The sequence below is a fragment of the Aspergillus ruber genome (genome assembly GCF_000600275.1).
Source record: "Aspergillus ruber CBS 135680 unplaced genomic scaffold scaffold00016, whole genome shotgun sequence".
NCBI lineage: Eukaryota > Fungi > Ascomycota > Eurotiomycetes > Eurotiales > Aspergillaceae > Aspergillus > Aspergillus ruber.
The window spans coordinates 140,048-165,360 of record NW_024467312.1 but is presented as its reverse complement, the minus strand read 5'-3'; the positions used below and the strand labels follow the sequence as shown (position 1 = coordinate 165,360).

Genomic DNA, 25,313 nt, shown 5'->3' with positions numbered 1-25,313 from the left:
ATCAAATGGATTCCCCACAAATCTGCCACCCCCACATATAACTTACCATCTTGGTATATCGCTTCCCTTTTGGGAATAGCTGTCGATCACGTGTTACGCGGATTGGACGTTCCGATCTGTTTGTCGTCAAACATCCAATTCTATTCCCTCTTCAATGCCAGTTTCCGTGTAGAATATGGCAATACCCAGGGGCTCTTGGCAGCCGCGACCACGACAACGAAAGCGCAATGGGCTAATTGCGTTTGGGCTCATGGTTATCTCCACATGGTTATTCTTTTCCCACTCCGGATCACAGACGCCATCACAAACATCATCACAAGCAGCCAAGCAGCATGACGATGAGCAGTACGATGACAGCACGTTTATGAATGGACAGCTCTGGCAAACATTATACCCCTTTTTGACAGATTATGCACCGCAATGTGATCCCCCGCTCCGGCAGGGTAGTGCAGAGTCCGTGATTTTTGATCCATCGAATGCAAAGTATCCACCCAAGCTGTTGGATATGTCCGGGGAGAGTGTTGGTGCTATGAGAGAAGCACATCGCTTGTTTGTCAAGGCTATTAAGCGCAATATCCCGACGTTGCCGTATCAGCCAGATACGCGCGGATTGGTTTCGACGGCGGGTGGAGAATATCTACCTGTATTGGTGGCTTCGCTCAGGATGCTGCGCAGAACGGGCACAAAGTTACCGATGGAGGTTTTTCTGGCGCATTGGAATGAATATGAGGGGTATATCTGCGATGTTATTCTTCCATCGCTCAATGCGCGGTGCGTCGTGCTCTCGGAGATCCTGGACGTCATGCCGGGTAGCCATAGCATGATCCAGAAATTCCAGTACAAACCGCTTGCCATGCTTTTTTCTTCATTTGAAAATATCCTATTCCTTGACGCAGATGCGTTCCCTATACATAACCCCGAGATCATATTCAACAACGACCCATTCACCTCCAAAGGCCTAGTCACCTGGCCCGATTTCTGGGCCCCAACAACAGCTCATCAGTTCTACGAAATTATCTCCCAAGGCAGACCAGCTCCTAACTTGCGCCAATCCACCAAATCCGGTGCAGTACTCATCTCCCGAAAAACCCACTTCCACACCATCCTTCTCGCTACTTACTACAACTTCTGGGGTCCGTCATATTACTACCCAATCCTCTCACAGGGAGCTTCTGGGGAAAGCGACAAAGAGACCTTTCTTGCTGCCGCTACAGCACTCAAACAACCATTCTACCAAGTCCGTCAATCTATTCGCGCGCTGGGCCGCCATACACGTAACGGGTTCGCTGGCTCAACAACGATCCAATACAATCCCATAGACGATTATTTGCTCATGACGAAGAAAAAGAAAACTGGAGAAACCACAGCTCCCGCCCCATTCTTCGTTCACGTAAACTACCCCAAATTCAACCCCACCACTATCTTCCGGGCCATCGGCCCCGTTATGAAGGAAGATGGGAGCTATACGCGCGCGTGGACTGCGCCGGAGGATGTGATTGAGTCATTTGGGACAGACCTCGAGAGACAGTACTGGGCTGAGGTCCGCTGGACGGGTTGTAAGCTTGAAGAGAAGTTGATCGGCTGGAGGGGGCAGACGGGGATTTGTGGCAGGGTGGAGGATTATTATAATACTATTTTTGCTTAGAATTTAGTGTAAATATACCTTTTTCTTGTACATTTTATATACCCGTCCCATTTTTTCGACAGCATGATGCAGTCGGTTGCGACTACGCTTGGGATGAGGGCGATGAATACATATGACGCGTGGCTGTAGTAAATAGAAGTTATCCAACGCGATACCACCTTTTCCCATGCCATCGAAAGACAAAGCCCCAAACATACAACAGCCGGGGATTCACCCTCCCCTCCAGCTACTAATCGGTCAATTACCGATGATCAGCACAGCATCAGGCTTTGATTGAAGGGAATTATATCGCCTTCGTGCATTGAATACGAATGGTTTGCATTTTAACGACCATACAGTGGGTATGCAGGTAAATTGTGTGGGATGTTGAACCAAAATATGATAAACCCAGTGGTCTTCTAATTTATCAGGTGAGAAGACCACCAAAGCCCCAGTCCATTGTCGCCCAGTCTAATTGATGTCCGAGAATGCCGAAACTTGTCCCTGCATAGATATCTTGCCCTCCTGCGCCATAAAGAAAGCCAAGATCGTAGTCACCAAGTCCCATCGGTATCGACATGGGTAAATCGTTCATGCTCATATCTGCAACAGACTGTTCCTGTTCTCTGTTTGCAGGTCGTACATTATACGCCTTTCGTGCCATGCGCTCTCTAATAAATAATACAATCTTCGGTATCGACAAGTCACCCAATGTCCCGAGTATTGCCTCCCGAGCCTCCCAAGCCGGAAGAACGATTTTAAAAAAGATGTTGAGAAAAGGACTATCCCCTCCTTGGCCTAGAGGAGCTATAACACGGGACTCGAAGTTTTCACTCATGGCTTTCCAGGCCCCCTCAGCGTATTTGCAGATAGGCCGTCGTCTAAGGTCTTGGAGGATGTGCATATATGCGGGGAGTGGGAAGTAGAAACGAGTAAGCCATAAATAGCCCTTGGTAAGAGGTGAAGTCATGATCCTTGTATCGGATGAAAGTAATTTGATGGCATGGCAAAGAGCGACATCTCGTTTGGTATCGGTTAGATCCGTGGATGAGTTGGGCCATCTTAAATAGTGTTCCAAGAGGCGGTTTTTAGCGAAGTAAGTTCGCGTCGTCCAGATAGTCATGTAATGGAGGGGGTTTTCTGGATTACAGAACCTGAGATATTTGTCTTCAATATTCTTCTCCAAGGCGTCCAGTTTACTGCCCTCGGTTTGAAGAACGTCATTTGCAACGGGAAGACTGGCAAAACCAAGACGAACCCTGCTGTGGCGGACAAATTCGCCCACCTCGCTGCGCACCACAACAAAAAGCGCTTCACTGAATGTACCCTGGGCCGGCGGTGGCTCTGTAATCTCTGGTCTTAGATCAGAATCATTCACATTAAGAGGTATTCTACAGTCCCAAGTAGGTTCTAGCGCGACAGTCCTATAATCTGCTAGCTCACTGATACGGGCATCGAGAAGTTTCAAAGACCACCAGAGCCTCCGGCGCACTTCAACCTCGAAAGGAGGTTGCTTGGCACAAGCTAACTCGCTATGGATGCCCATGCGGTATGCAATGCGTATCGCAACTCCGAACATGGAGGACAGAGACCGGGGATCTGTACTGGGCCCGATTGAAACCTATAACAAATAGTTAATGGATATTCTCAAAGTATTTGAAGGCACATACATACCAGGAAGAGATAAAATGCAGTCAAGCATTCACGATCGCTTGTTCGCAAATAACCACAGTTCAGCAAAGCTTGCTGACAGCCCGATTGGTACCTTGCCAGAAGATTGTCTCTGGAGGAACCAAGCGAAGCCTGGCACTCATCTGCTGTGAGACTCGTGATGGACACAGAGTATATTCCGAACATAAGCGCCTCGAGTGTAGGACTTATATTCGCCACATCACCAGCAGCTTCAATGAGGCGCCCTTGTAGGCTGGGGGTGTGTGTAACCTTAAGCAACGGGTCGACGTTATTCAAGTAAGTTTGCCAGAGCTTGAAGATTTGGACTGGTTCAGGATGCAGGGTAGAAAGCTCGACAGCCGTCTTACGCGAGACGAAAAGAAGGTTGTCATTATCTGGGTATACTTGATCCCAGGTTTTTCGAACCTCGATGTCATTCACAGCTTCATGCGACGATTGCCTCATGACATTCCAGATGTCATTGGACTCATGTCTAAGGTTTCCAGATGCCGCAGAAGACTCTGGCTGCTCATGCTTCGAACCATTATTTCCCTCTGCATTAGGAGACTCCGAGTCCTTCCCTATATCACCATCCCCATGAAGTGGCTTGAACTTAATTCCATTCCGCCTTAGCAAATCCTCATATTTCCGAATCCGATCCAACAGTTCTCGTTCAGGGAACCTTTGCCTCCGTCGACGAGGCGCGGTAGCAGGCATACATTGAAGCCGGAATTTGGTGCAGCTAGCACAGGGAAACTCGCGATCACACTTGACCTTTCGCCGCTGACAGGGCAAACAAGCAAGCACTCGCTGGGGTTTCGAAGGTGCCGGGGACGCGGGCATGGCTGCAAAATGTGCGCAATGAGGGAGACGGAGGGAGGACGTTGGGAGGCTCGGGTAGTCCTACTGCCCGAGAAGTGGGTCATGTGGTCCGTCGGGCTTTAGTACCACCCGAAGTATACCAATAAGAGAAATTTGGACAGTTCTAGGCGAAGATATTGGTGGTCATAAATAGTCTCAACTCTCCCTGGTCATCGAAATGGCGGTTTCTCAGATTATGAACCAAGAAGCACTCGCAAAGCACTGTATTCGATTCATTCATATTCCGCCTACAGTTCGCACCCCCGATTCCAATCCATCATGTCCTCATCTCAACCGAGAATCGCCATCATTGGCGCCGGCCCTGCCGGATTAACTCTTGGTCTCCTCCTCCACAGGCATGCTATCCCATTCACCATCTTTGAGCTCCGTCAAAAGCCCACCGACCAAGAACTAGCCAAACCATCCGGGATGCTAGACCTCCACGAAGAATCCGGGCTCGCTGCGATCAGAGAATGCGGACTGTCTGAAAAGTTTCTCGAGTTTACCGGCGAATGCGCAGAAGCCCAAAAGGTTTCTGATATGCATGGCAATATCCTCCACGCAGATGAAGGAGAGTTGAGTAAACGTCCGGAAATATCTCGACATGCGCTCACGAAGCTCTTGAGTGATAGTTTACCGGATGAGGGCATTAGATGGGGACATAAGCTTCTCAATGTCGCCAGCTATAGCACAGAAACCGGTAACAATATCATACTTGACTTTGGTCCCCACGGAAAGCAGGTGTTCGACCTAGTTATTGGGGCCGATGGCGCCTGGTCTCGAGTCCGCAACCTGTTAACGGACGTGAAGCCACATTACACAGGAATACAGAGCATCACCACGACTATCCGCCATATCACAAGCAAGTACCCACACCTGGCAACACTCATCGGCCACGGTAGCTTCGCGGCACTTGGCCTCCGGCACGGTGTCATGGCGCAGCGCGGACCACAGGACTCAGCCCGCATCTACATCTTCTTAACGACAGCGGATGAAAACTTTTCCATCTCATCAGGGATAGCAGGACAGACAGCCGCAGGTGTTAAGAGCCGTCTTCTAAGTGATGACACACTGCTTGGTCGCTTTGGCTCCATCATCAAGGAGTTGGTGGGTGTCGCGTGTGACGAGGAATCTGCCGACAACCCGGGTGCCACTGTGGATATTAAGCCTCTATATATGCTGCCAATTGGAGATTCGTGGGAGCACAGGACCAGTGCAACGCTTATCGGGGATGCGGCACATTTGATGTGTCCCTGGGCTGGCGAAGGTGCCAACCTGGCCATGTTGGACCCCCTCTTGCTATTCCGTGCTATCATCAAGGCGTATGAAAGTGCTGGACGTAATGCTGCCTCATTTCAAAGAACGCTGGATCCATTGTTGAAGGGGTTCGAGGAAAGTATGGTGGCGCGCTCCAAGGAGAAAGCGAAGAAGACATACAGCAACGGGCAGATGCTATTTGGCGAGGATGGGGCGAGGGCTTTTGCTGATTTCTTTCTCAGTGTTTGGGGGCGAGTCGATGGATCGCAGGCCACTTCTTAGACAGTCACGGAATATGATAGAGAGAGTCCACTGTCGGTCGACACCAAATTATGCATAACCTCAATGTCTAGCAGTCCTCAACGCAAGATATGTGTCCGGCACAACACAGTTGAAGAAAGGCTGTCAACCCAGATACAGTCGACTACTAAGTTACCCTATAAATCTTATGCAGGGTTTATAGCTTGGTAGACATAGCAGGGCATCAAGCCCATAGCCAAGATGAACCTGATAATAAACAATGAAGCCGGTTCTTGCTCTTCAGAGGGCGACGAGGATTTGGTGATAAGCATCAAACGGATGAGAAAATAAGTGAGCATCAATTGAATTTAGAGATGGATTCTAGTTGGCCAGGTCGATTAAAAGAGTATTTTCAGATCTATTGTCGTCGAGACTGAGTTGTTGGATTTAGCGGCGCTGAGAAGGGGTTTTTGAGTGACGGAAGTCACGATGTTGTACTACCACACACCCCTACCCTTTCCACTTCACCTTACATCCCTTTCCTTTGTTGTCTACCATCCATTACTTCTTCTTCCGGCTGCTAGTTTCCCTATAAGTGTGGGAACGCCTTGTGGCCGTTTCGGCAGTAGTAGAAGTAGTAGTAGGAGGGTCTTTAGGCGTCCGTATAAGCACTCTGTGCAGGAATCCTCGTGCCTAAACTTTCATAGTAATATTTAAAGTCCCCCTAGCCTAACCTAGCTACAAGAAGCCGCCTGAGGGTGGCTCTGGGGAGAGATAGCTCGTGCGGGGCGCCTGTCACGGAGCGCAGGCGCTCACCGGCGGCGTGAGATGTTTTACTTTGGCCTGTTTGAACATAGGGCAGGAACCCCTTTCACATACACCAAATAGCGCAACGCTGGCAAGCCTAGCTTTTTTTTTTTTTTCTTCTCCATTCCATTTAGTTTTTCGCTAGATAGTCTACCAATAGACTCATATTGTCTGAGACCATCACACCTTTTTTCCAAGCCTATATCAGACATTCCAACCCATCTTTCATCAGGATGAACCAGTCGAACATACTAAGTTTGCAGAATCCAAATCACTATAGGTAGCACTAGCGATGTCGCAGAGCGTCTCATAGACACGGTCTAAAAGTTTAAATAATCTTCATTCTCAAGTGACGAGGTCGCTGCCCCCTCCCAAAGGTCTATTTCTGGGAGTATCGAATTCACATTCAGCCAAAAAGCATAGGTTGTGGGTATGATACTTTGCTGCAGAAATACCTGAGCAGTTAGACCATTGCAGGCCCAGGATCATGGAGCACTTTAGAAGTCCGTATGATTATAGGCTGTAGTTATCTCTTCCTGGTCGGGATTTATGGCCTAGCAGCTAATCCCCAGTCTCTGAATTGGTTGGAAGGAATAAATAGCGTATCGATAAATGTTGTACGTTGCGAAGTATGTTTATCAGGTACGGGCATGGTAAATCTGATTCTTGCTTAGGATGTAACTATTGATCGTGCAGTAAGTCATGTGCAGAAAAAGGACATGTTCCTCTTCTTGATGATAGGGCTGATGTTGTAGAAAAAAAAGGCTCAACCCTAGCAGGACATACTCAAACCAATACTCCAATTCATCCATTCATTAAACGCACCAGTCACTAAGTGAATACCAACAGAATAACATATATAAACCCAGGGTATCATTCATTCATCGCTTATTTACAACTATACGCTATATATAAGTCCTGCAAAGCTGTCACAACAAACTCAAGGCTCAATCCAAGTAACAGTCTTCGTCTGCAAAAACTCCTCATACCCCTTTGTTCCACCAAATCGTCCCAATCCACTGCTCTTGTACCCACCATGCGGCAACACAGGTTCATCATGGATAGTCAACGAGTTAATATGCACAGCGCCAGACTCAATCTGTCTAGCCACGCGCAGTCCCCGGAAGAGGTTACCCGTGAAGACAGCAGAGGTCAGACCATACTCGGAGTCATTGGCCAAAGCAACAGCGTCATCCTCGGTGTCGACTTCGATCAAGGAAACGGTTGGGCCGAAAGATTCTGTCGCGTAGAGGTCCATTTCCTTGGTCACGCCGTCGACGATCAGGGGTCTCATGCTGTAGGGGTTTGTCTCGGAGGCGTCAGGGTTACCGAAGAGCACGGAGGCGCCCTTGGAGACGGCATCTGCGACCAGTTTCTTGTTCTTTTCGACTGCGGCAGAAGCGACGAGGACGGGAGCAGGGGCGTGTTCGCCAAAGACCTTTTCAGCGGTTTCTGCGAGCAGTTTGCGGAATTTGTCTGCGATTGAGCTCTGTACGATGATGCGCTCGGTGGACATACAGACTTGGCCGGACTGTTTTCCGTCAGACGCTTTCTTATATCAGGATCTCTGGGCAGGGAATACTCACATGCAAAAATGCACCCAAAGTACAAGCCATAGCCGCTTGTTCCATATTGGCATCATCCAAAACAACAGCCGCTGCCTTTCCACCCAACTCCAGCAGCACCGGCTTGATATATTTACCTGCAGTAGCAGCAACAATCGACCCAACATGGCTACTTCCGGTGAAGTTGATCTTCCGCACAGCCGGGTGCGCGATAAGCGCATTGGTCACGGCTGCAGCATCAGAAGTCTTGTGATATACAACATTCACGCAGCCAGCGGGAAGACCGGCTTCCCGGTAGATATCACCAAGCGCCCAGAAGCATTTGGGAGAGAGTTCGGAGCCCTTCAGGACGACGGTGTTTCCGGCTGCGAGGGGGAGGATAATAGAGCGGGTTCCGAGGATGTACGGAGCGTTCCTGTCGTTTCGTCAGCGGAGATCGATTTAACAGAAGAGATATATAACGTACCAAGGCGCAATTCCCAAAATCACACCATACGGCTCCTTAAAAACCATCGCCGTCTCCCCATTCTCCGAAACAGACGGCACAGCACCCTCGATCGACGGGATCCTCCCCGCAGTATCCCTCATAAACGAAACTCCTAAATCGAACGTCTTCTCCGAGAACAACCGTCCAGCACCGGTCTCTTCAATCTGGTACGCGATCAGCTCCTCCTTCCGCGACTCCATGATATCCGCCGCGCGGAGCAGGATGTCACGCCGGGCGTAAGGGGTGGTCTTGCTCCAGGGCGCAAAGGCAGCCTTGGCTGAGTCAACGGCGCGGAGGGCATCGCCAACGGTGGCGCCGACGCAGAGGTCGGCCACTTGGTTGGTTGCGGGGTTTTGGACGTTGAATTGGTTGCCTGTGATGATGGATTGGTTGTTGATGAGGAGGGGGACAGGGAGTTTGCCGGCTGTGGTGGTGGTGGCACCGGTGGGAGCGCTGAGAGGGACGATGGTCATTTTGGATAATCGGTTACTGGATTTTGAGCAGAGGATACAGGAAAGGACAATGCTTGGATATATACAAGCAGCAAAGCAAGGGCCGGAAACGGACAGAAGGAGAAAAGAGAAGAAAGTGAAAGGGGAAAAGAGAAGGGGGGAAAGCCGACCGAAGAAAAGTGCCTGAGTCGTGGGGGTAAAACCAACTCAGCAATCTGACTCAACATTATGTTTGCTTACAATGGAACTATTCTCTACTAAGTAGTTCCTCGTATTAATTGCTGCATGCACTGATATGCACTGTACTCTATACTCGGTATTATGCATATTTTCCCCGCGGCAAATAAAGTTGACAGCAGCCGAGAGCGTTGCACTAGTGCTTTCTTATGTCCCGTCCTGTCAGCACTAAGAAACTAAGGATTGATTGGTGGTTGGTCGTTTCACTTCAATTGTAGTCTTATTCCTCGTACACAGTCTTAGACAGTGTTTCTTTCTATTATAAAGGCATAATAATGTCTCGTATTAGTCTTGAACTCACAAAATAAGGTCAGGGATAATGTACGCTAATCCTAAAATGCATTAGGGCAGAATACTCCACCAATAGGAACAGAAAGCGGTATGCATATCCACACATATCTGTTATGCATGATTCTATTGGCTTACTTGACTGGATTTTATGCATCTTTCCACTTTGGGTAATCAGTTCATTGATACTGTAAGGTAGAGTATTATGTATGCTTATACAATCACGACCAGAACAATAACGCTATAGAAAAATACCCGACGCTATGCTTCGCTTTTTAAGGAATCGAATCTATCTACTCTGCCCAAATCTTCGTCTCCGTACCCGAGTCCCCCCTCGAAGCACCTGTAAACGGACACACAGGAGACGGCGCTATCGATTGCCCAGACGGAGCAATACTACTCTTAAAACTCGACCGGTCATCATCAGTTGAGCTGCCAGATGTACTCCCGTCACCAAGGATCTTCTTTTCACCCAGATACCCTTCCTTGTCGTCGATGATGACCTCGGACATTTCATCGGCGAATTCCTCGCCGTCGCGGATGCGCCATTTCGCAAAGAGGTCGTTTTGGATCCAGATGATTTTATTGATTGCACGGAGGAGAGCGACTTTGCGTTGCAGGGACAGACGGGGGTGCGACATGAGGGCTTCGGTGAAGATATCTTGGATGTAGCCAAGGCATGCGCCGATGTGGATGTATTCGACGTTGAGTTTGTGTAACCGTTCTTGACCACAGTGCATCATTCTAGACAAGGACCATAGTTAGTGGTGGTCGCACAAAGCAGTTAAAATAGTGCACTCACCCAACCTTATTCAGATATCGCCAGAATTCCATCTGTGTCGGGTCCGAGCAAATCTTGATCAAGTACCAGCGGAGAAACATCTTGCGCCGCTTAATCTGGGGACTCTCCTCGTTGAAGAAGTCTTCGATGGGTTTTTCGTTCGAAGTGTCGTATGTCATGAATACTCGCGCGGTAATGTCATGCTCAAGGAGTTTTTTATAGACCATGTTGACGACAGCAGGGATTAATGCTTTAATATATTTGTTTCCGGATTCGAGGGCCTCGATATCATCTGATGTTATTAAAACTAAGCTACCAAGCCTCAGCTAGAGAAGGAAAGAAAAAAAAATAACACACCTGTATTGAAGTCGAGGAAGCTCCTAAGATAATCGATTCGAGCTTCCAGTCGAGTATAGATAGCCTTCCGACTGACATGCTTTATAGGCCGGTCGGTATCAAAAGTAGGGTTCATGGCTCAGGCAAACTGAAAAAGTGATCTAAACAAAGCTATATTCGCGAACCACTGGGGTTTTCAGGGTCTTGTTCTTTTGACTCGTGGTCAACAGGGTCTGGAAATAAAGATCCAAAATACAGCGGACCAAACTCCTTTATATATGCAACCCAGGTTGCAGACGGGAACACTTAACCCACAAAACCGCAAGGTCACTGTTATCGTCAGCATTATCGTCACCCTCACCACATATCTCACCCGATCCGGCTCCGATCTGTAGGTGGTCTGACTCGCCCACAACGAGCACCTCCATCACCGAATCTGAAACACATGGTACCGTGGTCACCGGGACGAAAAAGAAACGAAATCCAGGCCACCGCTAGCACCTAAAATGACAGGGATGACATGTCCATGTTTCTTTCCGTTCGAATCAAATTGGTGCGATCGGTCCACATACACTGCAATATGCGGTTTGTATTAGCGATGGACAGATTCCGAATGGCTAGACTCGGCCGAACTAGAACCGATCGATTTCGATGATGGCACAGCCGATGCTAGTATTAGTATTATTCAGAGTACATAGGGGTATGGAGTAGCTCCCGAGTCGAAAACTGCATATTCTCCGTATGGAGCACTCTGTACGATATACGGGAGAAACTAGTGGACATTTTTATCGTGCATTGACAGGTTATGCTCCGAGTCTAGCGATAATAAAAAGTCAGGGCCATGGGGCGTCTCGGGTGCGCCCTTGAAACATCCGTTGGACGTTGAGCCGCTGCCATTTTTATGTTTATTAATTGCCGTGACAGCGGTACTCGTACTCTACTCCTGAAGACGAAGTCATTGTCGATCATATATCGTCCGGATTATTATGGGATGGTGTCTTCACTTCTGTCGCCAGTATATCATCCCGAGTTCGTATCCTTGCAGCATGCGCACTTTATGCTATCTGAGATCCTGGACAGCAAGAAACAATAGTTCATCCTGTGGAGATAGTAATATGGTGGAATGATTGTGGAGACGGCTCACGAGAACATATACATACCAACCTCAGCAATGTGCATTCGTATGGTCTGATCTTGAAAATTTTTCAAAACCGGTTCTGTTGAATCCTTTGGATCAAAAGGGGAAGACACCCCCGGCGCATATCCTTTTTTTGTTCTCGAAGCTCTGGATGATGGGTCCGATGGTTCCGTCTCTGTACGGAGTACATAACCTTTGGATACATAATTTATGCGACACATGTCAACCACAGATCGTCTTCAGGGAATGAGGAAATGGCATCCACACATTCCCCTTCCTTTGCGATTCTGAGATTCATGTTTCAGCTCCATCGTTCATTATCTGGGCGCTTATAGGGATGTCTTAGGTGGTTCGAGAACGTGGGCCATTTTGGTTCCGGACTTTGTGCGGAGATTTCTCATCGACTAGTCGCGTCGCATATCGAGTATTTGTATGGTTCAGGTCGATCGAAATGCACGTCGTCGGAATCATCTTTTTATGTATAGAGTACACTATATCAACATTCCAACCTGCCATGGCTGGATTAGTTATTGCTGTGGCGTCAATCATTGAAACAGCCTCTATACTAGCCATCAGCGCGCGCTGAATGGCTCGGCCTCTGGAGTATCCCAAACTCCGAACACGAGCGCCACATCTCTTTGTTGCTCCAGCTGAGTAAAAGCAGGAGGCAGACCAGACGCAACAACGCGCGCCCAGTGTCTGGATGCGATACACCAGCCTTGCAAGCCTGTTCTATCTGACCATAATACCAATAATACCAATACTACTACGTCAAGAATATCATTGTGAACCAAGCCGGTTCGGATTCCCTATCGTATAAGCAACGCGCATTTTGTTTCTCAGAACTCGCATCCGCGCATCCTGGCCCCAAAAACGAACATGGATCCTCCTCCCCCTGCGGCGGCGGCGCAAGGTCTGGGTCCACTGGGTCCCAAGGCCCAATTGACGTGTGAAATGTGCAAGCGACGCAAGATTAAATGCGATAAACTGCGTCCCTGCACAGCTTGTCGGAATGCAGGGACGACTTGTGTTCCTGTTGAGCGTGCGCGGCTCCCGCGAGGTCGGTCAGGGGGGAGGAAGAAGAAGAGTAATCCTAGCGCGGGTGCGAATTCAAATGTCGATAACAGTGTGGATGCCAACGACGGCCATGGCGTCAATGGTAATGGCCATGGTTCCGATGATTTGAAGGAGCGCATGTCGATGCTGGAGCATACCGTTCAGGGCTTGGTGCATAGCGGGCAGGCGTCTTATGGTTCGGCTGGGGATGGAGGCATGTCGGTTCTTCCGGGGTTTTCGCTGTGGGATGTTGGCATGGGGCTTGCCGAGAATCGCCTTCTCAATGGGAATAATCAGCAGGTAAGTGTCTCTCATCCAATGATACATCATCGCTGATATTGTCGCAGACGGACAGTCATGTGAATACTTGGTTGGACACCGCCTCTCCCATCCCCGAGCCAGAGGACTGGGACAAAGAGCTGCACCACCGTAGACAAATCATGTCGATATACATGGAGCGGGTGGACTCTCTCATCCCTATCTTACACTGTGGGTCATTCAGTGATTATTTCATTAGCAAAAAGCCGTATCTTGATTATGACGCCGACCATCCTGCACCTGCAGCACTGGCATGGGCTGTGCGCTACCTCGCCATCGGCACCATCAGCGATGACCAGTGCTTCCATATGTTCGGGGTAGAAAGAGAATCCCTCCTTACGAGATATCAGAAAACCACGCAGTCCGCGTTGGAAAAAGCGGATTATATCAGCACGGAAGATTTGACGACTTTGCAGACGTTCGTGCTGTTTGTGGTACGATTTTCTTGGTTTCGCTGTATGGATCATTTTCTCACGGACTTGTAGTTATCTGTCCGCGCCCATGGTCAGGGTCGACGGGCCTGGACGATGCTCGGCCTCGCCTTGCGAATTGCCCAGTCTATTTCCCTTCACGAGTCGGAACCCCCATTCCCAGTAAAACCGTTGGAACGCGAAATGCGTCACCGTCTATGGCATGTCATTGGTATCTTAGACATCCAAGCTGCCTTTGATCGAGGCTCCGAGCCAATGCTGCGATCGAACTGCGCATTGTCCGAGATATCATCGCCCAGCACAGGCGATCTCGACTTCCCTTTCTCCATGATGCAACTCGGCGACGTCGCCACTCAGTTCTTACACGCAGACACAAGATTCCTTGCCATTATGGCAGAAGCGCAATGCGCCTTCCGAGCCCTTGATGTATCAGAACTAAACGCCCCCGAAGCCACGCCGGTAAAATTCGATACCAAACGTCGCCAACATGTAGCAACAACCTTCCGGCAAAAGTCCCTCGCCCACCTTCCAGACTCCCAAACAGAGCTAATAACCACCCAATTTGACTGGTGCCTGCGAAAATTAGTCAACATCGTTCACGCCTTCCTACAACTCCTCTCCTTCCGCCCCATCCGCAGCGGTAACAAAAACCCAGAGTCCCCACCAACAGCAACACGCCGCGGCTCAGGTCTGCTCCTCCTAACATTAAAATTCCTCCAAGCGCTGGACCAGTTCCGGCACGACGAACGCAGCGATCCGTGGCGGTGGTTTATTCGCTTATTTTCTCCTTGGCATGTGCTTGTTGTTGCGATTGACGAGGCGGATGCTTGTGAGGATGTGCTGTTGAGGGGAAATTGCCAGGCGCTTATTGAGCGGTTTTTGGCCTCGTTTCAGGATATGATGACGGATATGCATCGAGGGATGTTGCAGGAGTCTGTGGAGAGGTTGATGGCATTTGGGTGGGGTGTGCCGGATATAAGGAATCCGTTTGGTGATGGGCAGGGTGTGTTCCCTAATTCGTGATTGATGATGCGAAAAAGTACGCTTTTTCTTTCGTTAGGGATAGTCTGTCTATGGGTGTGACTTACTTATATGCTCCAGATCCCGTTACATTTTCCCTTGGTTGGATCAAGAGAAGAATCAATTCTTGAGCTTCTGCCAACGCCTCACAGCTCTCAAAACAGCATACTCAGCCTTCCAATACCCCAGCCCAAACTCAAACAATAACCCCTCAAACACCTTCCCCAACACAAACGGCACATACAACACCGGCCTCTCCACACCAGTCCCAACGGCATCGTCTGCAAGCCTCCCAGTAGCCAACTACACAAACCATTCTGCCAGATCCTTATAGGACATGGCTATATGCGCGGGATTAGTGCTAATAATGCTTGCAGATGCTGTTTCTTCATATAGTGCGTTAGGCTGGGCTAAGAGTACGGAGACAAGTGAAAGTGCAGCGCGGAGCATTCTCTGTGCTTTGATTAGGTCGTCTTAAGGCATTCCGGATTATCCAATCTAGCAACACGGGACGGGTCGCTGCGAAGCACGGGTTCCACGTTCCGGATGAGAGGAGGCGGGGGGGTATTTTTTTTAGTTTTGTCGTTGTTTTCTGAGAGATGATGACGCTGTCTTGTAACACAGTGATGCTGGGGATTTTCTCGTTTTCGCCTCAGGCGCAGATTATCGTGTCGACCTGGGCCAGGAATTCGCGGGTTAAGCTCTTGTCTTTGAGACTGCTGTGGAAAGTAGTCAAGCGGGGGTAGGCAGAAGGGGAAGAGAAGGAGGTGGAAAGGGATTCGGGCTTTGTCCTGGAGCTAACATAAACGATGGTATCGATCCAAGGATTGACTCCTAGAGGAGCTTATGCAAGATCTAGCGACCTGTATGCGCCGTAGCGCCCAATAGAGCCAAACGTCTTCGTTGAACTTTACTCTCAGGCATATAGAAGGGATAGAGAAAAAAGTAGTCTTTTATAGGAGGAGGAAGGAAGGAAGGGACCGGAAATGGGGAACGTGATTTTCTTGAAGATCCCAAGCTATGGATTCTTATTGCGTTGTGCTATTCTATATTTGATTTGCAATGTACACCGACAAAAACCGACAGGGGCCGATAACTTCGTGTATCTAAATACAAAGTGTTGTCCGGGGTACGGAGTAGATGGTCCCTTGGATAGCAAATTCTGTTCCTTTCCAAATGCTATGCTTAGAAGTGCATCGTCGGCTTTAGGAAGAGTGAGACATGTATACGCGAAGTACAGAGCGTTGAAGGCAGTTGTTGCCATAAATAATGATACATATGTAACTAGCACCATATCAGAGCCACTTAGTGTGCCACTTTACTTTAATCGTCTATAAGAATTCCGTTTTCCGAGGATGGTCAAACTATCAGATAAGTTTGTTATGCCGGGTTGGCGGTTTTTGTCGGGTTTTGGCAACTTGCTTTTAATATGCACTACATGTATTGCAATGTACTCCGTAATGCAGTGTAACTTGGAATGTGAAATGCCCCTCTTCTCCTCTTCTATCTCTCTATCTCTCTTCCTTTTTTCATCAGTCTATCAAAAAGACACGCGCATTTCGAGATGGTCCACCACAGTGTCGGAATCAATACAATATCACAACCATGTCGAGTAACGAAAAAGCAGCAGCTTCAACCGTACGCCTGTCTCGAGTACCGACCTGAAGGTGCTGAGCCTGATCCATTCTTCACGGCAAAATAAACTACAGGCATGCTAGAACCCTGCATCGGCTTCTTTAGAAAGGCCACGCTGCTGTGGCACCGCTGCGCAAACCCAGATTAATTTTCCATAGCTATCTTCCTTACGCATGTCACCGTCCCTTTTTTGTATGCATGATCCTCTTTTCCTGACAATTGCAGCTTCTGGAGTTAATGTATTTCCTCAATGCTGAAATTGAAAAATTGGAGAAACTCTATGGGCATGAAAACAAACACTTATTCTAATTGATGAGGGCTGTCATCACAAGGGAGAATTGGAGGGATTTTCTAGACCAGGGACTGCATTTTATGACTGATATTTGTCGGTTCCTGCTCATGACAAGTGCAGCTATACTGTCGCTTATGTGGACTTTTTTTTTTATCAGGAGGTTAAGCGTAATGATGGGAATTGGAAGGAGGTGCTTCGAACATATCTCTTTTCTGGTCCGAGGACTTTCATCAACTAGAGTAATTTTGCTACGTATCCTTTTTTCTGGATATTGGGACCGCGGCCGAGAACGCAAGTTCGATTTCTCCTTGATACACACTATGACGCCAGCGCATGGCCTTCGCATTCTGTGGCATTAATATCCGGGGAAGCGACGGGTGTGTACCTTGAGAAAGTACACGCTGTTTGTTATGGTGTACATTTGTCGGCTTGGGCCGGTGTTCGAGGTTGACATTATCGATTTGATCCATAGGGTTGAACTGGGTGATGGCCGTGATTGAGAAGCGGTTATATAATAGACTCACTTAAATACAGGTGTCTCAAAGACTCGCATTCCTTCAAGGTTTTTCGTGCGCCCAAGGGCATTTGAGGAGACTTATGGGGGAAAGGATGGTTTCTACCTTAAGGCTACAGTCAAGTTTTTCACTGAGTTCGACGGTTGGGAGAGACTTGGACTCGGTATCGAGGGCTTTTTACCAAGCTGCGATGTGTCTAGGCCTGAGTAAATACCTACGGACAAATCATGCCTCTGTGGGTAGTACCTTGTGCACGGCTGCAGGACGCGAACATTGTGATAGGTCATATCATAACCAGGGCTGTTTCTCTAGGGTAATCCGTAGGCCCGGAAATCACCGATTCCGTTCAAACAATTAGTGTATCAAGTAAAGATGTTCTTTAGGACAAGAACAGGGACCAGAAAGGGTGTAAATAAGTGGTGGTGGTTGTCCGCATCCGGTAGTACACGTGACGATATACAACTCCCTTTCTTCGACGACACGAACCTTCACCACGAGGTCACCACTTGACGTCTTCTCCTTCAATGATTCTTTGTCATCCCAGAAGAAAATTGCATATTTCCGTTTGCAGTGCGAGTCCGAATTCACATAATGGCACATTCCAGGGATCACCGGACAGGGTGGGCTCCTGCGTACTAAACACCTCCTGTCAAGGGTGACATTGAGCCAAGTCTAGTATATACTACCATGCCTTGCAAGTGTGCTTACACGTACCCTTTTCCCAGACTCCCTTCCCAAGCCTGGGCGTTACTGCCAAATAAGACAATACCTAGCGACAGGTGCGGTTCGATTGGCAATGGCGCTGCTCCTTCCTGATTGCGTGGAAAGCTAACGGATGAGGAAGGCGCGTGCCTGTCAGCATTCCTCAGACTTCGCGCCCGTCGTGATCTGAGATTGAATTCAACCTTACTCCACGATCGCTGCGTGGAACTAATCCAAGCTGCCATCGCCTTACTCCACGACAAGTACTCCCCTTCCTTGATCCCAGAGGAGGCGGTGCTCCTCTCCTCCTCCAGGCTTGGGACACCATTGTTACATTCCTTTTATATATCCGCTACTACTTTTGTCTTGCTTTCAGCTTGGCTTACGCGCTTTCCCCGGGCCTGTGTTTCCAATCGGTCAATCAAGCGAGCGTGTCTTTCAAGAGGTTCGAAAACAGGCCGCATTTGGACGAACAGAACCTTGGTACTGCAAGCCTGCTTTGTCTAGATTCAACTAGTTGTCATCGTCGTTGTCGAGCGATTGTCCATTTAAGTCACCGGGCTCCCCATTTGTTCCGTCCCACGATCATTCTCAATTCCGATCGTTTTACACGAGATCGAACCATTCGCCATGTTTACTAAACTCTCGCATAAGGCTCTTTTTACGCTGTCTGCTTTAGCAGCAGTGGTAGGTGCTATCCCTCTCGGTGTGTTGTAAGTTGTTCGCACGCTCTGGTCTCGACGTTACTGACCCCTGTCTTAGTGACGAAATTCATGCACCCTCGGTTAATTACGACGTTGACAAGATCCGCGGTGTGAATATTGGCGGTTGGCTCGTGCTAGAACCATGGATCACTCCAGCAATATTCGAGGAAGTAGGGGACGCAGCCGTTGACGAGTGGACACTCACGGAGGTTCTGGGCAAGGAAAAAGCTAGGGACAGACTTTTGGAGCATTGGGAGGGCTTTGTCGGCCAGGATGACTTTGAGGAAATTGCCGCAGCTGGATTGACTCACGTCAGAATCCCTGTTGGCTACTGGGCTGTCATCCCGCTCAACGATGATGAGCCCTACGTCAATGGCCAGCTGGACTTTCTTGACCAAGCGGTTTTCTGGGCTCAGTCTGCTGGTCTCCAAGTAATTATCGATCTCCATGGAGGTATGGTTGCTTTTTTTTTTTTTTTTTTTTTTTTTTTTTTTTTTTTTTTTATCCCAAGCACAATCAGATTGCGGCTGACGAGATGTGATTAGCTCCGGGCTCTCAGAACGGATTTGACAACAGCGGCCGCAAAGGCCCTGTTCAATGGCAACAAGGAGACACTGTTGACCGGACAACCGCCGCGATTCAGGGATTGATTGATCGATACTATGAATACCCCAATGTCATATTCGAGGCTCTCAACGAACCCAGCATCCCCGGTGGTGTGGACAGGAACCTTTTGAGCCAGTACTACGGCGACTTCGAGCAGAGAATTCATGAAGCAACGCCGGATGCTACTTTGGTCTTGCACGACGGGTTCAACCCAGTGGACAGCTGGAATGGTTTTTTGTCCGAGGACAACGTGGTTATTGACAACCATCATTATGAAGTTTTCGATAACTCGCTTCTGACAAAAGACGTCAACACGCATGTCCAAAACGTCTGCGCGCACAGCTCTGGACAGCTCCAGAAGTCCGACAAGTGGGCTATCGTAGGTGAATGGACTGGTGCCATGACCGACTGCGCGAAATACCTCAACGGCAAGGGAGTCGGCGCTCGCTACGACGGTACCATGTCCGCTGACTTCAGTGCCGGTTCATGCGATGGCAAGTCTGTTGGTACTGTGGCCGACTTCTCCGACGAAGACAAAGCAAATACCCGTCGCTTCATTGAAGGTCAACTGGACGCTTGGGAGCAAAATAGTGGCTGGGTGTTCTGGACCTGGAAGACTGAGAGTGCTCCTGAATGGGACATGAGGCAGTTGCTTGCCGAGGGTGTGTTCCCTCAACCTCTGGATGACCGACAGTTCCCTGGCCAATGCGACTAAGCGGAGTGGGCTCCATATCTTCTATTCTTTTACATCTCCGGCCTTTTTTTGGTTGTTTCTTTCATGGCAGTATACGCCTATTATTACTTATTACTAGTGCTTTTTTATTTCCCGGGGCTTGATTTTGGGTATTATTTTGCTTTAATCGTGATAGACAATAGACATGCGGTCGATCCATTATTTCCATTATTTCATATCTGTAGGGGTATGTGTTATATGCAATCGACATTACCCATCATTTAACAAATGCAGCAGTTAAGTACTCATTCAGCCTTATGCTCTTCCAGCGTTGGCGACATCAAAAAAGCCCCAGAGCCCCAAAAGCTGCAACAACCTCACGATCAACATTCACCAACCACTCTCCCTGGAACCGCTGCTCCCCACCACAAGCAACAATCAACGCATGCAGCTTCTGACGGACAAAGTCCCGAATGTTAATTGTGTGAACAACATCCGAACTATCCCACTGTCGTCTCCGGTCAGTCTCTGGCGGCTCGTTCTCATGACACTGTCCGGGCTGCGGCTGGTTCCAGAAAATCAAATAATCACCCGGCAAGCTAGGATCCTCCTCCGAGCCCTCCGCCAGCTCAGTGACGATATCTGTCCAAACGCTGAGGTACGACTGCAGATGGTTCAGGATATAGTGCGGCGGCTGAGCTTCAGGGCCGTTAAGCGCGAGGAGTTGGGTAAGTGCAAGCGCGTGGAGTTTCTTCTGGTTCACGGAGCCGATGTTGTCGTAGTGCGAGAACCATTCTGTCAGGATCCAGGTGAGGGTTGTTTCCTCGGAGGTACCTGTTGTCGCTGCAACCGCGGAGGCGAGGATCTTGGGGTTTGCGAGGGCGAGGCGCGCGAGGACGGAGAGATAGTCTGTTTCAACCATGCCGTAAACTTGTGTTTGTTTGCGGTGTGGGCCGGTGGTTTGACTTGCTTCATGGGCGGAGTGCAGGCCTTCAAGGAGGCCCTCGAGGAAAGAACTGTCGAGTAAAGAACGCGCGATGACTTGGTATGTTATTTCGTTGTTGCCGGGGTCGACGGTTCCGGCGCCGCGGATTAAGAGTTCCACGAGGCGGGGGACGGAGCCGAGGCGTTGCTTGGTGGTTGACTTGAGGAGGGATTCTAGGGAGGTGAGAAGGGGGAGGCGGATGTGGTCGCTGAGGGTTTCTTGGGGAGCGAGGAAAACGTATGATTCGGCAATCTGGAGGGCCATGGGGAAGCTGTCTGTTGCGTCTTCGAAGATTTGGAAGAGGGCGGGGAGGAGGGAGAGGACTTCGGGGGATGCTGGGGCGGGGGTTTGGACCATAATTGAGGACCAAAGTTCAAGGGCTTCTTCAAGGAGATAGATTTGGGTTTCCTTGGCTTGTTAGTCACCATTTTCTTGCCGGAGGTAGAAGGAGAACTTACAGAGCCCGGCTCGACTGAGCTGCGGATCAGAGGCAGGATAAGAGGGTGGTACTTGGCGGAGTCTTGCTTCAGCGAGTCTATCAACGACGAGAGTAGCGTGAGGATGGCCTGCTTCATTAGGTGTTCCTCTCCTGATTGTTCCCATAGTGGAGGCAGTAATGCTAGGATTTGGTCCGAGAAAGGTGTAATCTGCGAAACATTAGCACGGCTGCAACAAGATACCATCTAAGCAGTAACATTTACATTATCCTCCATCTTGACTACTATAGCACGAACCGTATCCAAAAGCGCCATCTTGGTTTCGGGAAGTTCAACTTCTTGGATGAGAGCCATGAGATCTGAAAGTATGGATGGTGCATATGGTATAAACCCGGCAGGGGAGAACTCGTATGGGTCAAGGACACTTCGAAGCTGCCGTCCAGCGGATACTCGTACGACAAGGTCATTCAACGGGTCCTGTCTGCTGAGCAGGTATTGGAAGATCTGGTAAATGGCATTCCTGTTCAGCTCGTCCGGCTTCACGGGGACCCATTGGCCAAGTAAAATAGCAATCCTTCTCCGGAGAAGATTGTATCCTTGTTCCTGAATCTGAACTTCAGGAACAAGCGACGATTCCAAGAACGCATTGAAATCCAGATGTCGGTCAAGACATGCTGCAGCCAATCCAATGGCTGAATACAATGAATCTTTCAGCAGAACATCGCGATTTTCGGGGCTGGAAAAATTATAGAACACGCTCAATAAACGAGGAATAAGCAATTCCCTGAAATGAATGACAAGGTCAAGGAAGAGCTTCTCGGAGCAGGAACGGATAGAGAATTCCCAGGCCTCAGCGATTTCGGCCTCTCTTTTCTCCCATTCTTCAGGTTCCTCTTCCCACTCTTGAAAGTCATCCTTCCTGAATCTGAAGAACTGGGTAACCAGAAGCTCCATGACGTTAATTACGAAGTCTGGCGTAAATAGTTGGGCTTTGATAAGTTCCACTGCCTGTTTCTTTTCTTCTTTGTCCACCGGTGTTTGGTACTTGAATGTCTGAACGGGGTTGAAGGCCATCTTCGCACAAGCTCTGATCAAGAGAAGGGCTCTGAGTCCGGTCTTTTCCATCAACGATTTTCCTTCAGCTTCAATTTTCCCATAATCCTCCCCAAGCTTAACAACCAATGTCCAGTAAGATTGCACAAGGGTAATGCTGTCTGGCAGCAAGGAGAAAGAAGCGGGATGGGTCTTGGCCATATCGACATGAAGTTTTGACAACTGTAACAAATGTTTCTCAATCGATCTGTGGATCTGTTCAGGCAGTATATTTTGTCCCTGCGCAAACGAAAGAAATCGGCTGAAATGGGAATGGGTAAGGCGCCAGAATTCTTGAACCTCTTTATCTCGGTTCGGATGTTCAAATCCAGCAATAACGAGTCGTCGAATAACCTTCATGGATACCAAGCTTTGTCCAAATATTTCCAGCAATGCCGCCTCGTCGGCACCACCCTGCTCCAAAACGGAACCCCATTTGTTCACTTTGTCCACGTATATGCTTCCCAGAAGGTGGAATATTTCCGGAGAGGCTGACTGGAGGTGGGCGCGTGTTCTCTGCAAACGTGCTGTGGACAGCTCCTTTATGATTTGTAAGAGGATGTTGAGGGTTCGCGGTAATTGCAACGGATTTGCGCCGGGCTGCGTAGAGGATCGGAGGAAGTCGATGATCGAAGACATGCCGTCGGGCCTTCAGAGTATTAGCAAACACCAATCCAAGCATTTCTGATATATTTTGCGCACCATTCTTGCGGGAATTCGTAGCGAAAGACTTTCGCAAGCATCAAGGCGTTGTGAAGGGCAAGAACCGGGACAGGTTCAACAACGCCAGCTTGCAAAGCTCTGTTCTTGATATGGTCTTTCTCTTCCTTTTTGATAGCACTTTCCCGGCGTTAGTTTTGAGACATTGTCATATCATAGGTGTTGAGACAGTGCAAGCATACTTGGTTGCGGTTTTGCGCCAATATTTATCGATTCCATTTTTCAATTGGATGATTGCGAGGTACCGGACTTCGAACGGAACTGAATAATCCAGGAAGATGTCCTGGATAGGTTAGTAAGGTTTCGGGACAAAAAATGATTCAATATAGGGCCGGGCAACAAAAAGGAAGTACCTGAACGAACGAGTAGTACTTTGCTTGTTTCTCCCAGTTATGAAGCTGCTGGGCGCCGGTCTGCACCTGCTGCTGCGTTGAACTGGCAGCCAGCATGAGCGCATTGAGGACATTCTGCAAATCCAAGGGATTTGCCTCCCCAGATAGCTCAAATGCCATGGTGAAAGTACTCGTGTCAGGCTTGGGCGTCGAAGCTGCCGGAAAAGCTATTAAAATCAATTCCAAGCAAGATTGAGATGTGTCGAGTTGTCGAATTTAGGGTGCCATGAGATAGTCAAGCCCCGTTCTCGCAATCAACCGCAGCAGGCAAGATAGACTACTGAGCTCTTGGATCGACTGCTATCGAACTCCCGTGTTATTGTTTTCCCAGCAAAGATCCCCCGCCGCCTACCCCGTCGGAAGATCTCATTATTCCTTCTCCGAAGTACCCTAGGACCGAACCCTATCTATCTCTCCAATTTGGAAGGCGGTGGGTATAGGGCAGCCGCCCGGATTGTAGATGGCGATGAAGTCATCGTCCTATGGTCGAAACCAGACCTTGGAAGTATAACCAGCTGTTCCATGGCGTACAAGTGGACCAGATCTGAAGCTTCTGCCCACTGCGAACAGTGTCCAGGTCATGACTCTGCTTTTCCGTGGACCCTTTCTGGGGCGCCAAACGTGGGTAATTGACATCGCCATGATGTAGCATGATGCAACAACTCTCTGTGTCCCTGATGATGGGAGATGGGTCTGGCGAGCACCCATGGATATATTTACCCTCGACAATGAACTACTCTCTCCTCTTCTTCATATTCAACTCGTCTTCTCAAAAAAAAAAAATTGCCCTATTAATTCTTCCTTATTTAACGGCATCTCTGACGGCATCTCTGAATCTATACGAAAATGGCGGAATCCGACGCATTACACTTGGCTGCTCGCGCTGAGCAGGACCTCAACAGCTACCAGGCAAAGCAAGGTCTTGGACCCAAGAGTGATTCGAGTATGTGAAGTTCACGTATCTTCTTTCCGTCCTAACAAGTCACTAACTAAAACAGCCATCGAGTCCGGCGTGAACGAGTTCGTCGACAAGAAGTTCCCTCAGGAGACAGGTGTCAAGACTGGTAGAGAGGCAGGCCCTACTGGTAGCGACAACAAGCCTATCCCTGAAGATGAAGGTGGCAGCCGTGATGACCGGGGCAGGTGAGTTTTTTTCATACCATTCTATGTCATGTACAAGAGGTAAGACATGCTAATATGATCGCGATCGTTACAGATTAGCAACAGCTGGCGAATTCCAGGGTAAGGGAGGTCCAGAAGATAAGGCAAGAATCCAAGGGGAGCGTCGTCCTGGTGATCAAGACACGCTCAACCTGCAAGACTTGAAGCGCGAGGGTATCGCCAAATAGACATTATCCTACGATTATATAATAATAAGTGATGATGTTTAATGACTACTGAGTATCAGTTTTTTTGTACCACAACGATGTTCATCGTCGTTATTGTAGCGAGTCTTGTTAATTTCTCGAATGGTTATGCTCTGCTCCTGCGTACACTCTTTTGGGGGTCAATGTAGGGATATAGCTGTTTATACTCAAACAGAATCCCTGCTCTTATTGCGGCTATACGGAACGTTCTAGACAGACCTTATGCGATTAGTTATGGATATGGCCATGTCGCCCTGCGTATTCTAGTTCTCCACATCAATCTTTTTCTTGCTACTGCTGCTAATCTTATCATTTTGCCTCTGGCATAGGCATTTTGTATTCCCGTCTTCTATAGCAACCATGACCGATAGCTCAAATGGCCTGCGCGTTGTCATAATAACTGCCCTTTTCCTTTGCTTTCGTTCATATACAGGGAATGGCATGGAACAACACACATGTATGTATATGTATGTATATCAAGACCTGCAAAATATACCTCGTTTGAGCGCCTAATACATAGAAAATGCAAGAAGACAAATAACCGAAGTAAGAAAACAGAAAAGGATGAGAAGGACGACAGGCAGGATGCAAAAAAAAAAAAAAAAAAAAAAAAAAAAAAAAAAA

At 48.7% G+C, this 25,313-nt stretch overlaps 9 protein-coding genes across 9 annotated transcripts; 5 read left to right on the top strand and 4 right to left on the bottom strand.

Moving 5' to 3' along the window:
* Positions 1–175: 175 nt before the first annotated feature.
* EURHEDRAFT_457920 (alpha-mannosyltransferase) lies at positions 176–1,645 on the top strand (the record flags this gene model as incomplete). Its single annotated transcript, XM_040784465.1, has 1 exon — positions 176–1,645. One exon carries the CDS (start codon positions 176–178, stop codon positions 1,643–1,645), a length of 1,470 nt encoding a protein of 489 aa, XP_040638074.1.
* A 267-nt stretch (positions 1,646–1,912) lies between these two features.
* EURHEDRAFT_413191 (uncharacterized protein) lies at positions 1,913–4,152 on the bottom strand. Its single transcript, XM_040782109.1, has 2 exons — positions 3,299–4,152; positions 1,913–3,245 (listed from the first exon to the last, which is right to left on the bottom strand). The coding sequence occupies exons 1-2, from the start codon at positions 4,136–4,138 to the stop codon at positions 2,052–2,054; spliced, it is 2,034 nt and encodes a 677-aa protein (XP_040638073.1). The 5' UTR covers positions 4,139–4,152; the 3' UTR covers positions 1,913–2,051.
* A 176-nt stretch (positions 4,153–4,328) lies between these two features.
* Positions 4,329–5,944, top strand: EURHEDRAFT_413190 (FAD-dependent oxidoreductase). The gene has a single exon (XM_040782108.1). It carries the CDS (start codon positions 4,436–4,438, stop codon positions 5,693–5,695), a length of 1,260 nt encoding a protein of 419 aa, XP_040638072.1. The 5' UTR covers positions 4,329–4,435; the 3' UTR covers positions 5,696–5,944.
* Positions 5,945–7,259: 1,315 nt separating this feature from the next.
* EURHEDRAFT_531406 (aldehyde dehydrogenase) lies at positions 7,260–9,430 on the bottom strand. The gene is made up of 3 exons (XM_040787188.1): positions 8,492–9,430; positions 8,047–8,440; positions 7,260–7,991 (listed from the first exon to the last, which is right to left on the bottom strand). The coding sequence occupies exons 1-3, from the start codon at positions 8,983–8,985 to the stop codon at positions 7,401–7,403; spliced, it is 1,479 nt and encodes a 492-aa protein (XP_040638071.1). The 5' UTR covers positions 8,986–9,430; the 3' UTR covers positions 7,260–7,400.
* Positions 9,431–9,782: 352 nt separating this feature from the next.
* EURHEDRAFT_457537 (protoglobin family protein) lies at positions 9,783–10,742 on the bottom strand (the record flags this gene model as incomplete). The annotated part of the gene is made up of 3 exons (XM_040784433.1): positions 9,783–10,233; positions 10,292–10,562; positions 10,628–10,742. 3 exons carry the CDS (start codon positions 10,740–10,742, stop codon positions 9,783–9,785), a joined length of 837 nt encoding a protein of 278 aa, XP_040638070.1.
* Positions 10,743–12,623: 1,881 nt separating this feature from the next.
* Positions 12,624–14,700, top strand: EURHEDRAFT_523836 (Zn(II)2Cys6 transcription factor; the record flags this gene model as incomplete). Its single annotated transcript, XM_040786906.1, has 4 exons — positions 12,624–13,100; positions 13,148–13,552; positions 13,604–14,552; positions 14,651–14,700. 4 exons carry the CDS (start codon positions 12,624–12,626, stop codon positions 14,698–14,700), a joined length of 1,881 nt encoding a protein of 626 aa, XP_040638069.1.
* A 3,643-nt stretch (positions 14,701–18,343) lies between these two features.
* Positions 18,344–19,991, top strand: exg1 (glucan 1,3-beta-glucosidase; the record flags this gene model as incomplete). Its single annotated transcript, XM_040787356.1, has 3 exons — positions 18,344–18,423; positions 18,476–18,870; positions 18,963–19,991. 3 exons carry the CDS (start codon positions 18,344–18,346, stop codon positions 19,736–19,738), a joined length of 1,251 nt encoding a protein of 416 aa, XP_040638068.1. The 3' UTR covers positions 19,739–19,991.
* EURHEDRAFT_501927 (putative importin 11) lies at positions 19,845–23,628 on the bottom strand. Its single transcript, XM_040785772.1, has 6 exons — positions 23,284–23,628; positions 23,113–23,213; positions 22,913–23,050; positions 21,383–22,859; positions 21,140–21,328; positions 19,845–21,089 (listed from the first exon to the last, which is right to left on the bottom strand). Exons 1-6 carry the CDS (start codon positions 23,440–23,442, stop codon positions 20,037–20,039), a joined length of 3,117 nt encoding a protein of 1,038 aa, XP_040638067.1. The 5' UTR covers positions 23,443–23,628; the 3' UTR covers positions 19,845–20,036.
* Positions 23,629–23,815: 187 nt separating this feature from the next.
* EURHEDRAFT_413184 (uncharacterized protein) lies at positions 23,816–24,683 on the top strand. Its single transcript, XM_040782107.1, has 3 exons — positions 23,816–24,265; positions 24,321–24,465; positions 24,539–24,683. The coding sequence occupies exons 1-3, from the start codon at positions 24,169–24,171 to the stop codon at positions 24,669–24,671; spliced, it is 375 nt and encodes a 124-aa protein (XP_040638066.1). The 5' UTR covers positions 23,816–24,168; the 3' UTR covers positions 24,672–24,683.
* Positions 24,684–25,313: the final 630 nt, after the last annotated feature.

Bases quoted from the DNA above. Each gene is read 5' to 3' on its own strand.
- EURHEDRAFT_413191 (XM_040782109.1), bottom strand. From the start codon at position 4,138: ATGCCCGCGTCCCCGGCACCTTCGAAACCCCAGCGAGTGCTTGCTTGT. The intron at 3,246-3,298 runs GTATGTATGTGC...TATTTGTTATAG, and splicing joins CTGCATTTTATCTCTTCCTG to GTTTCAATCGGGCCCAGTAC.
- EURHEDRAFT_413190 (XM_040782108.1), top strand. From the start codon at position 4,436: ATGTCCTCATCTCAACCGAGAATCGCCATCATTGGCGCCGGCCCTGCC.
- EURHEDRAFT_531406 (XM_040787188.1), bottom strand. From the start codon at position 8,985: ATGACCATCGTCCCTCTCAGCGCTCCCACCGGTGCCACCACCACCACA. The intron at 8,441-8,491 runs GTACGTTATATA...ACGAAACGACAG, and splicing joins ATTTTGGGAATTGCGCCTTG to GAACGCTCCGTACATCCTCG. The intron at 7,992-8,046 runs GTGAGTATTCCC...GACGGAAAACAG, and splicing joins CTTTGGGTGCATTTTTGCAT to TCCGGCCAAGTCTGTATGTC.
- EURHEDRAFT_501927 (XM_040785772.1), bottom strand. From the start codon at position 23,442: ATGGCATTTGAGCTATCTGGGGAGGCAAATCCCTTGGATTTGCAGAAT. The intron at 22,860-22,912 runs GTGCGCAAAATA...AATACTCTGAAG, and splicing joins TACGAATTCCCGCAAGAATG to GCCCGACGGCATGTCTTCGA. The intron at 21,329-21,382 runs GTAAATGTTACT...AATGTTTCGCAG, and splicing joins TAGTCAAGATGGAGGATAAT to ATTACACCTTTCTCGGACCA.
- EURHEDRAFT_413184 (XM_040782107.1), top strand. From the start codon at position 24,169: ATGGCGGAATCCGACGCATTACACTTGGCTGCTCGCGCTGAGCAGGAC. The intron at 24,266-24,320 runs GTATGTGAAGTT...TAACTAAAACAG, and splicing joins TGGACCCAAGAGTGATTCGA to CCATCGAGTCCGGCGTGAAC. The intron at 24,466-24,538 runs GTGAGTTTTTTT...CGATCGTTACAG, and splicing joins AGCCGTGATGACCGGGGCAG to ATTAGCAACAGCTGGCGAAT.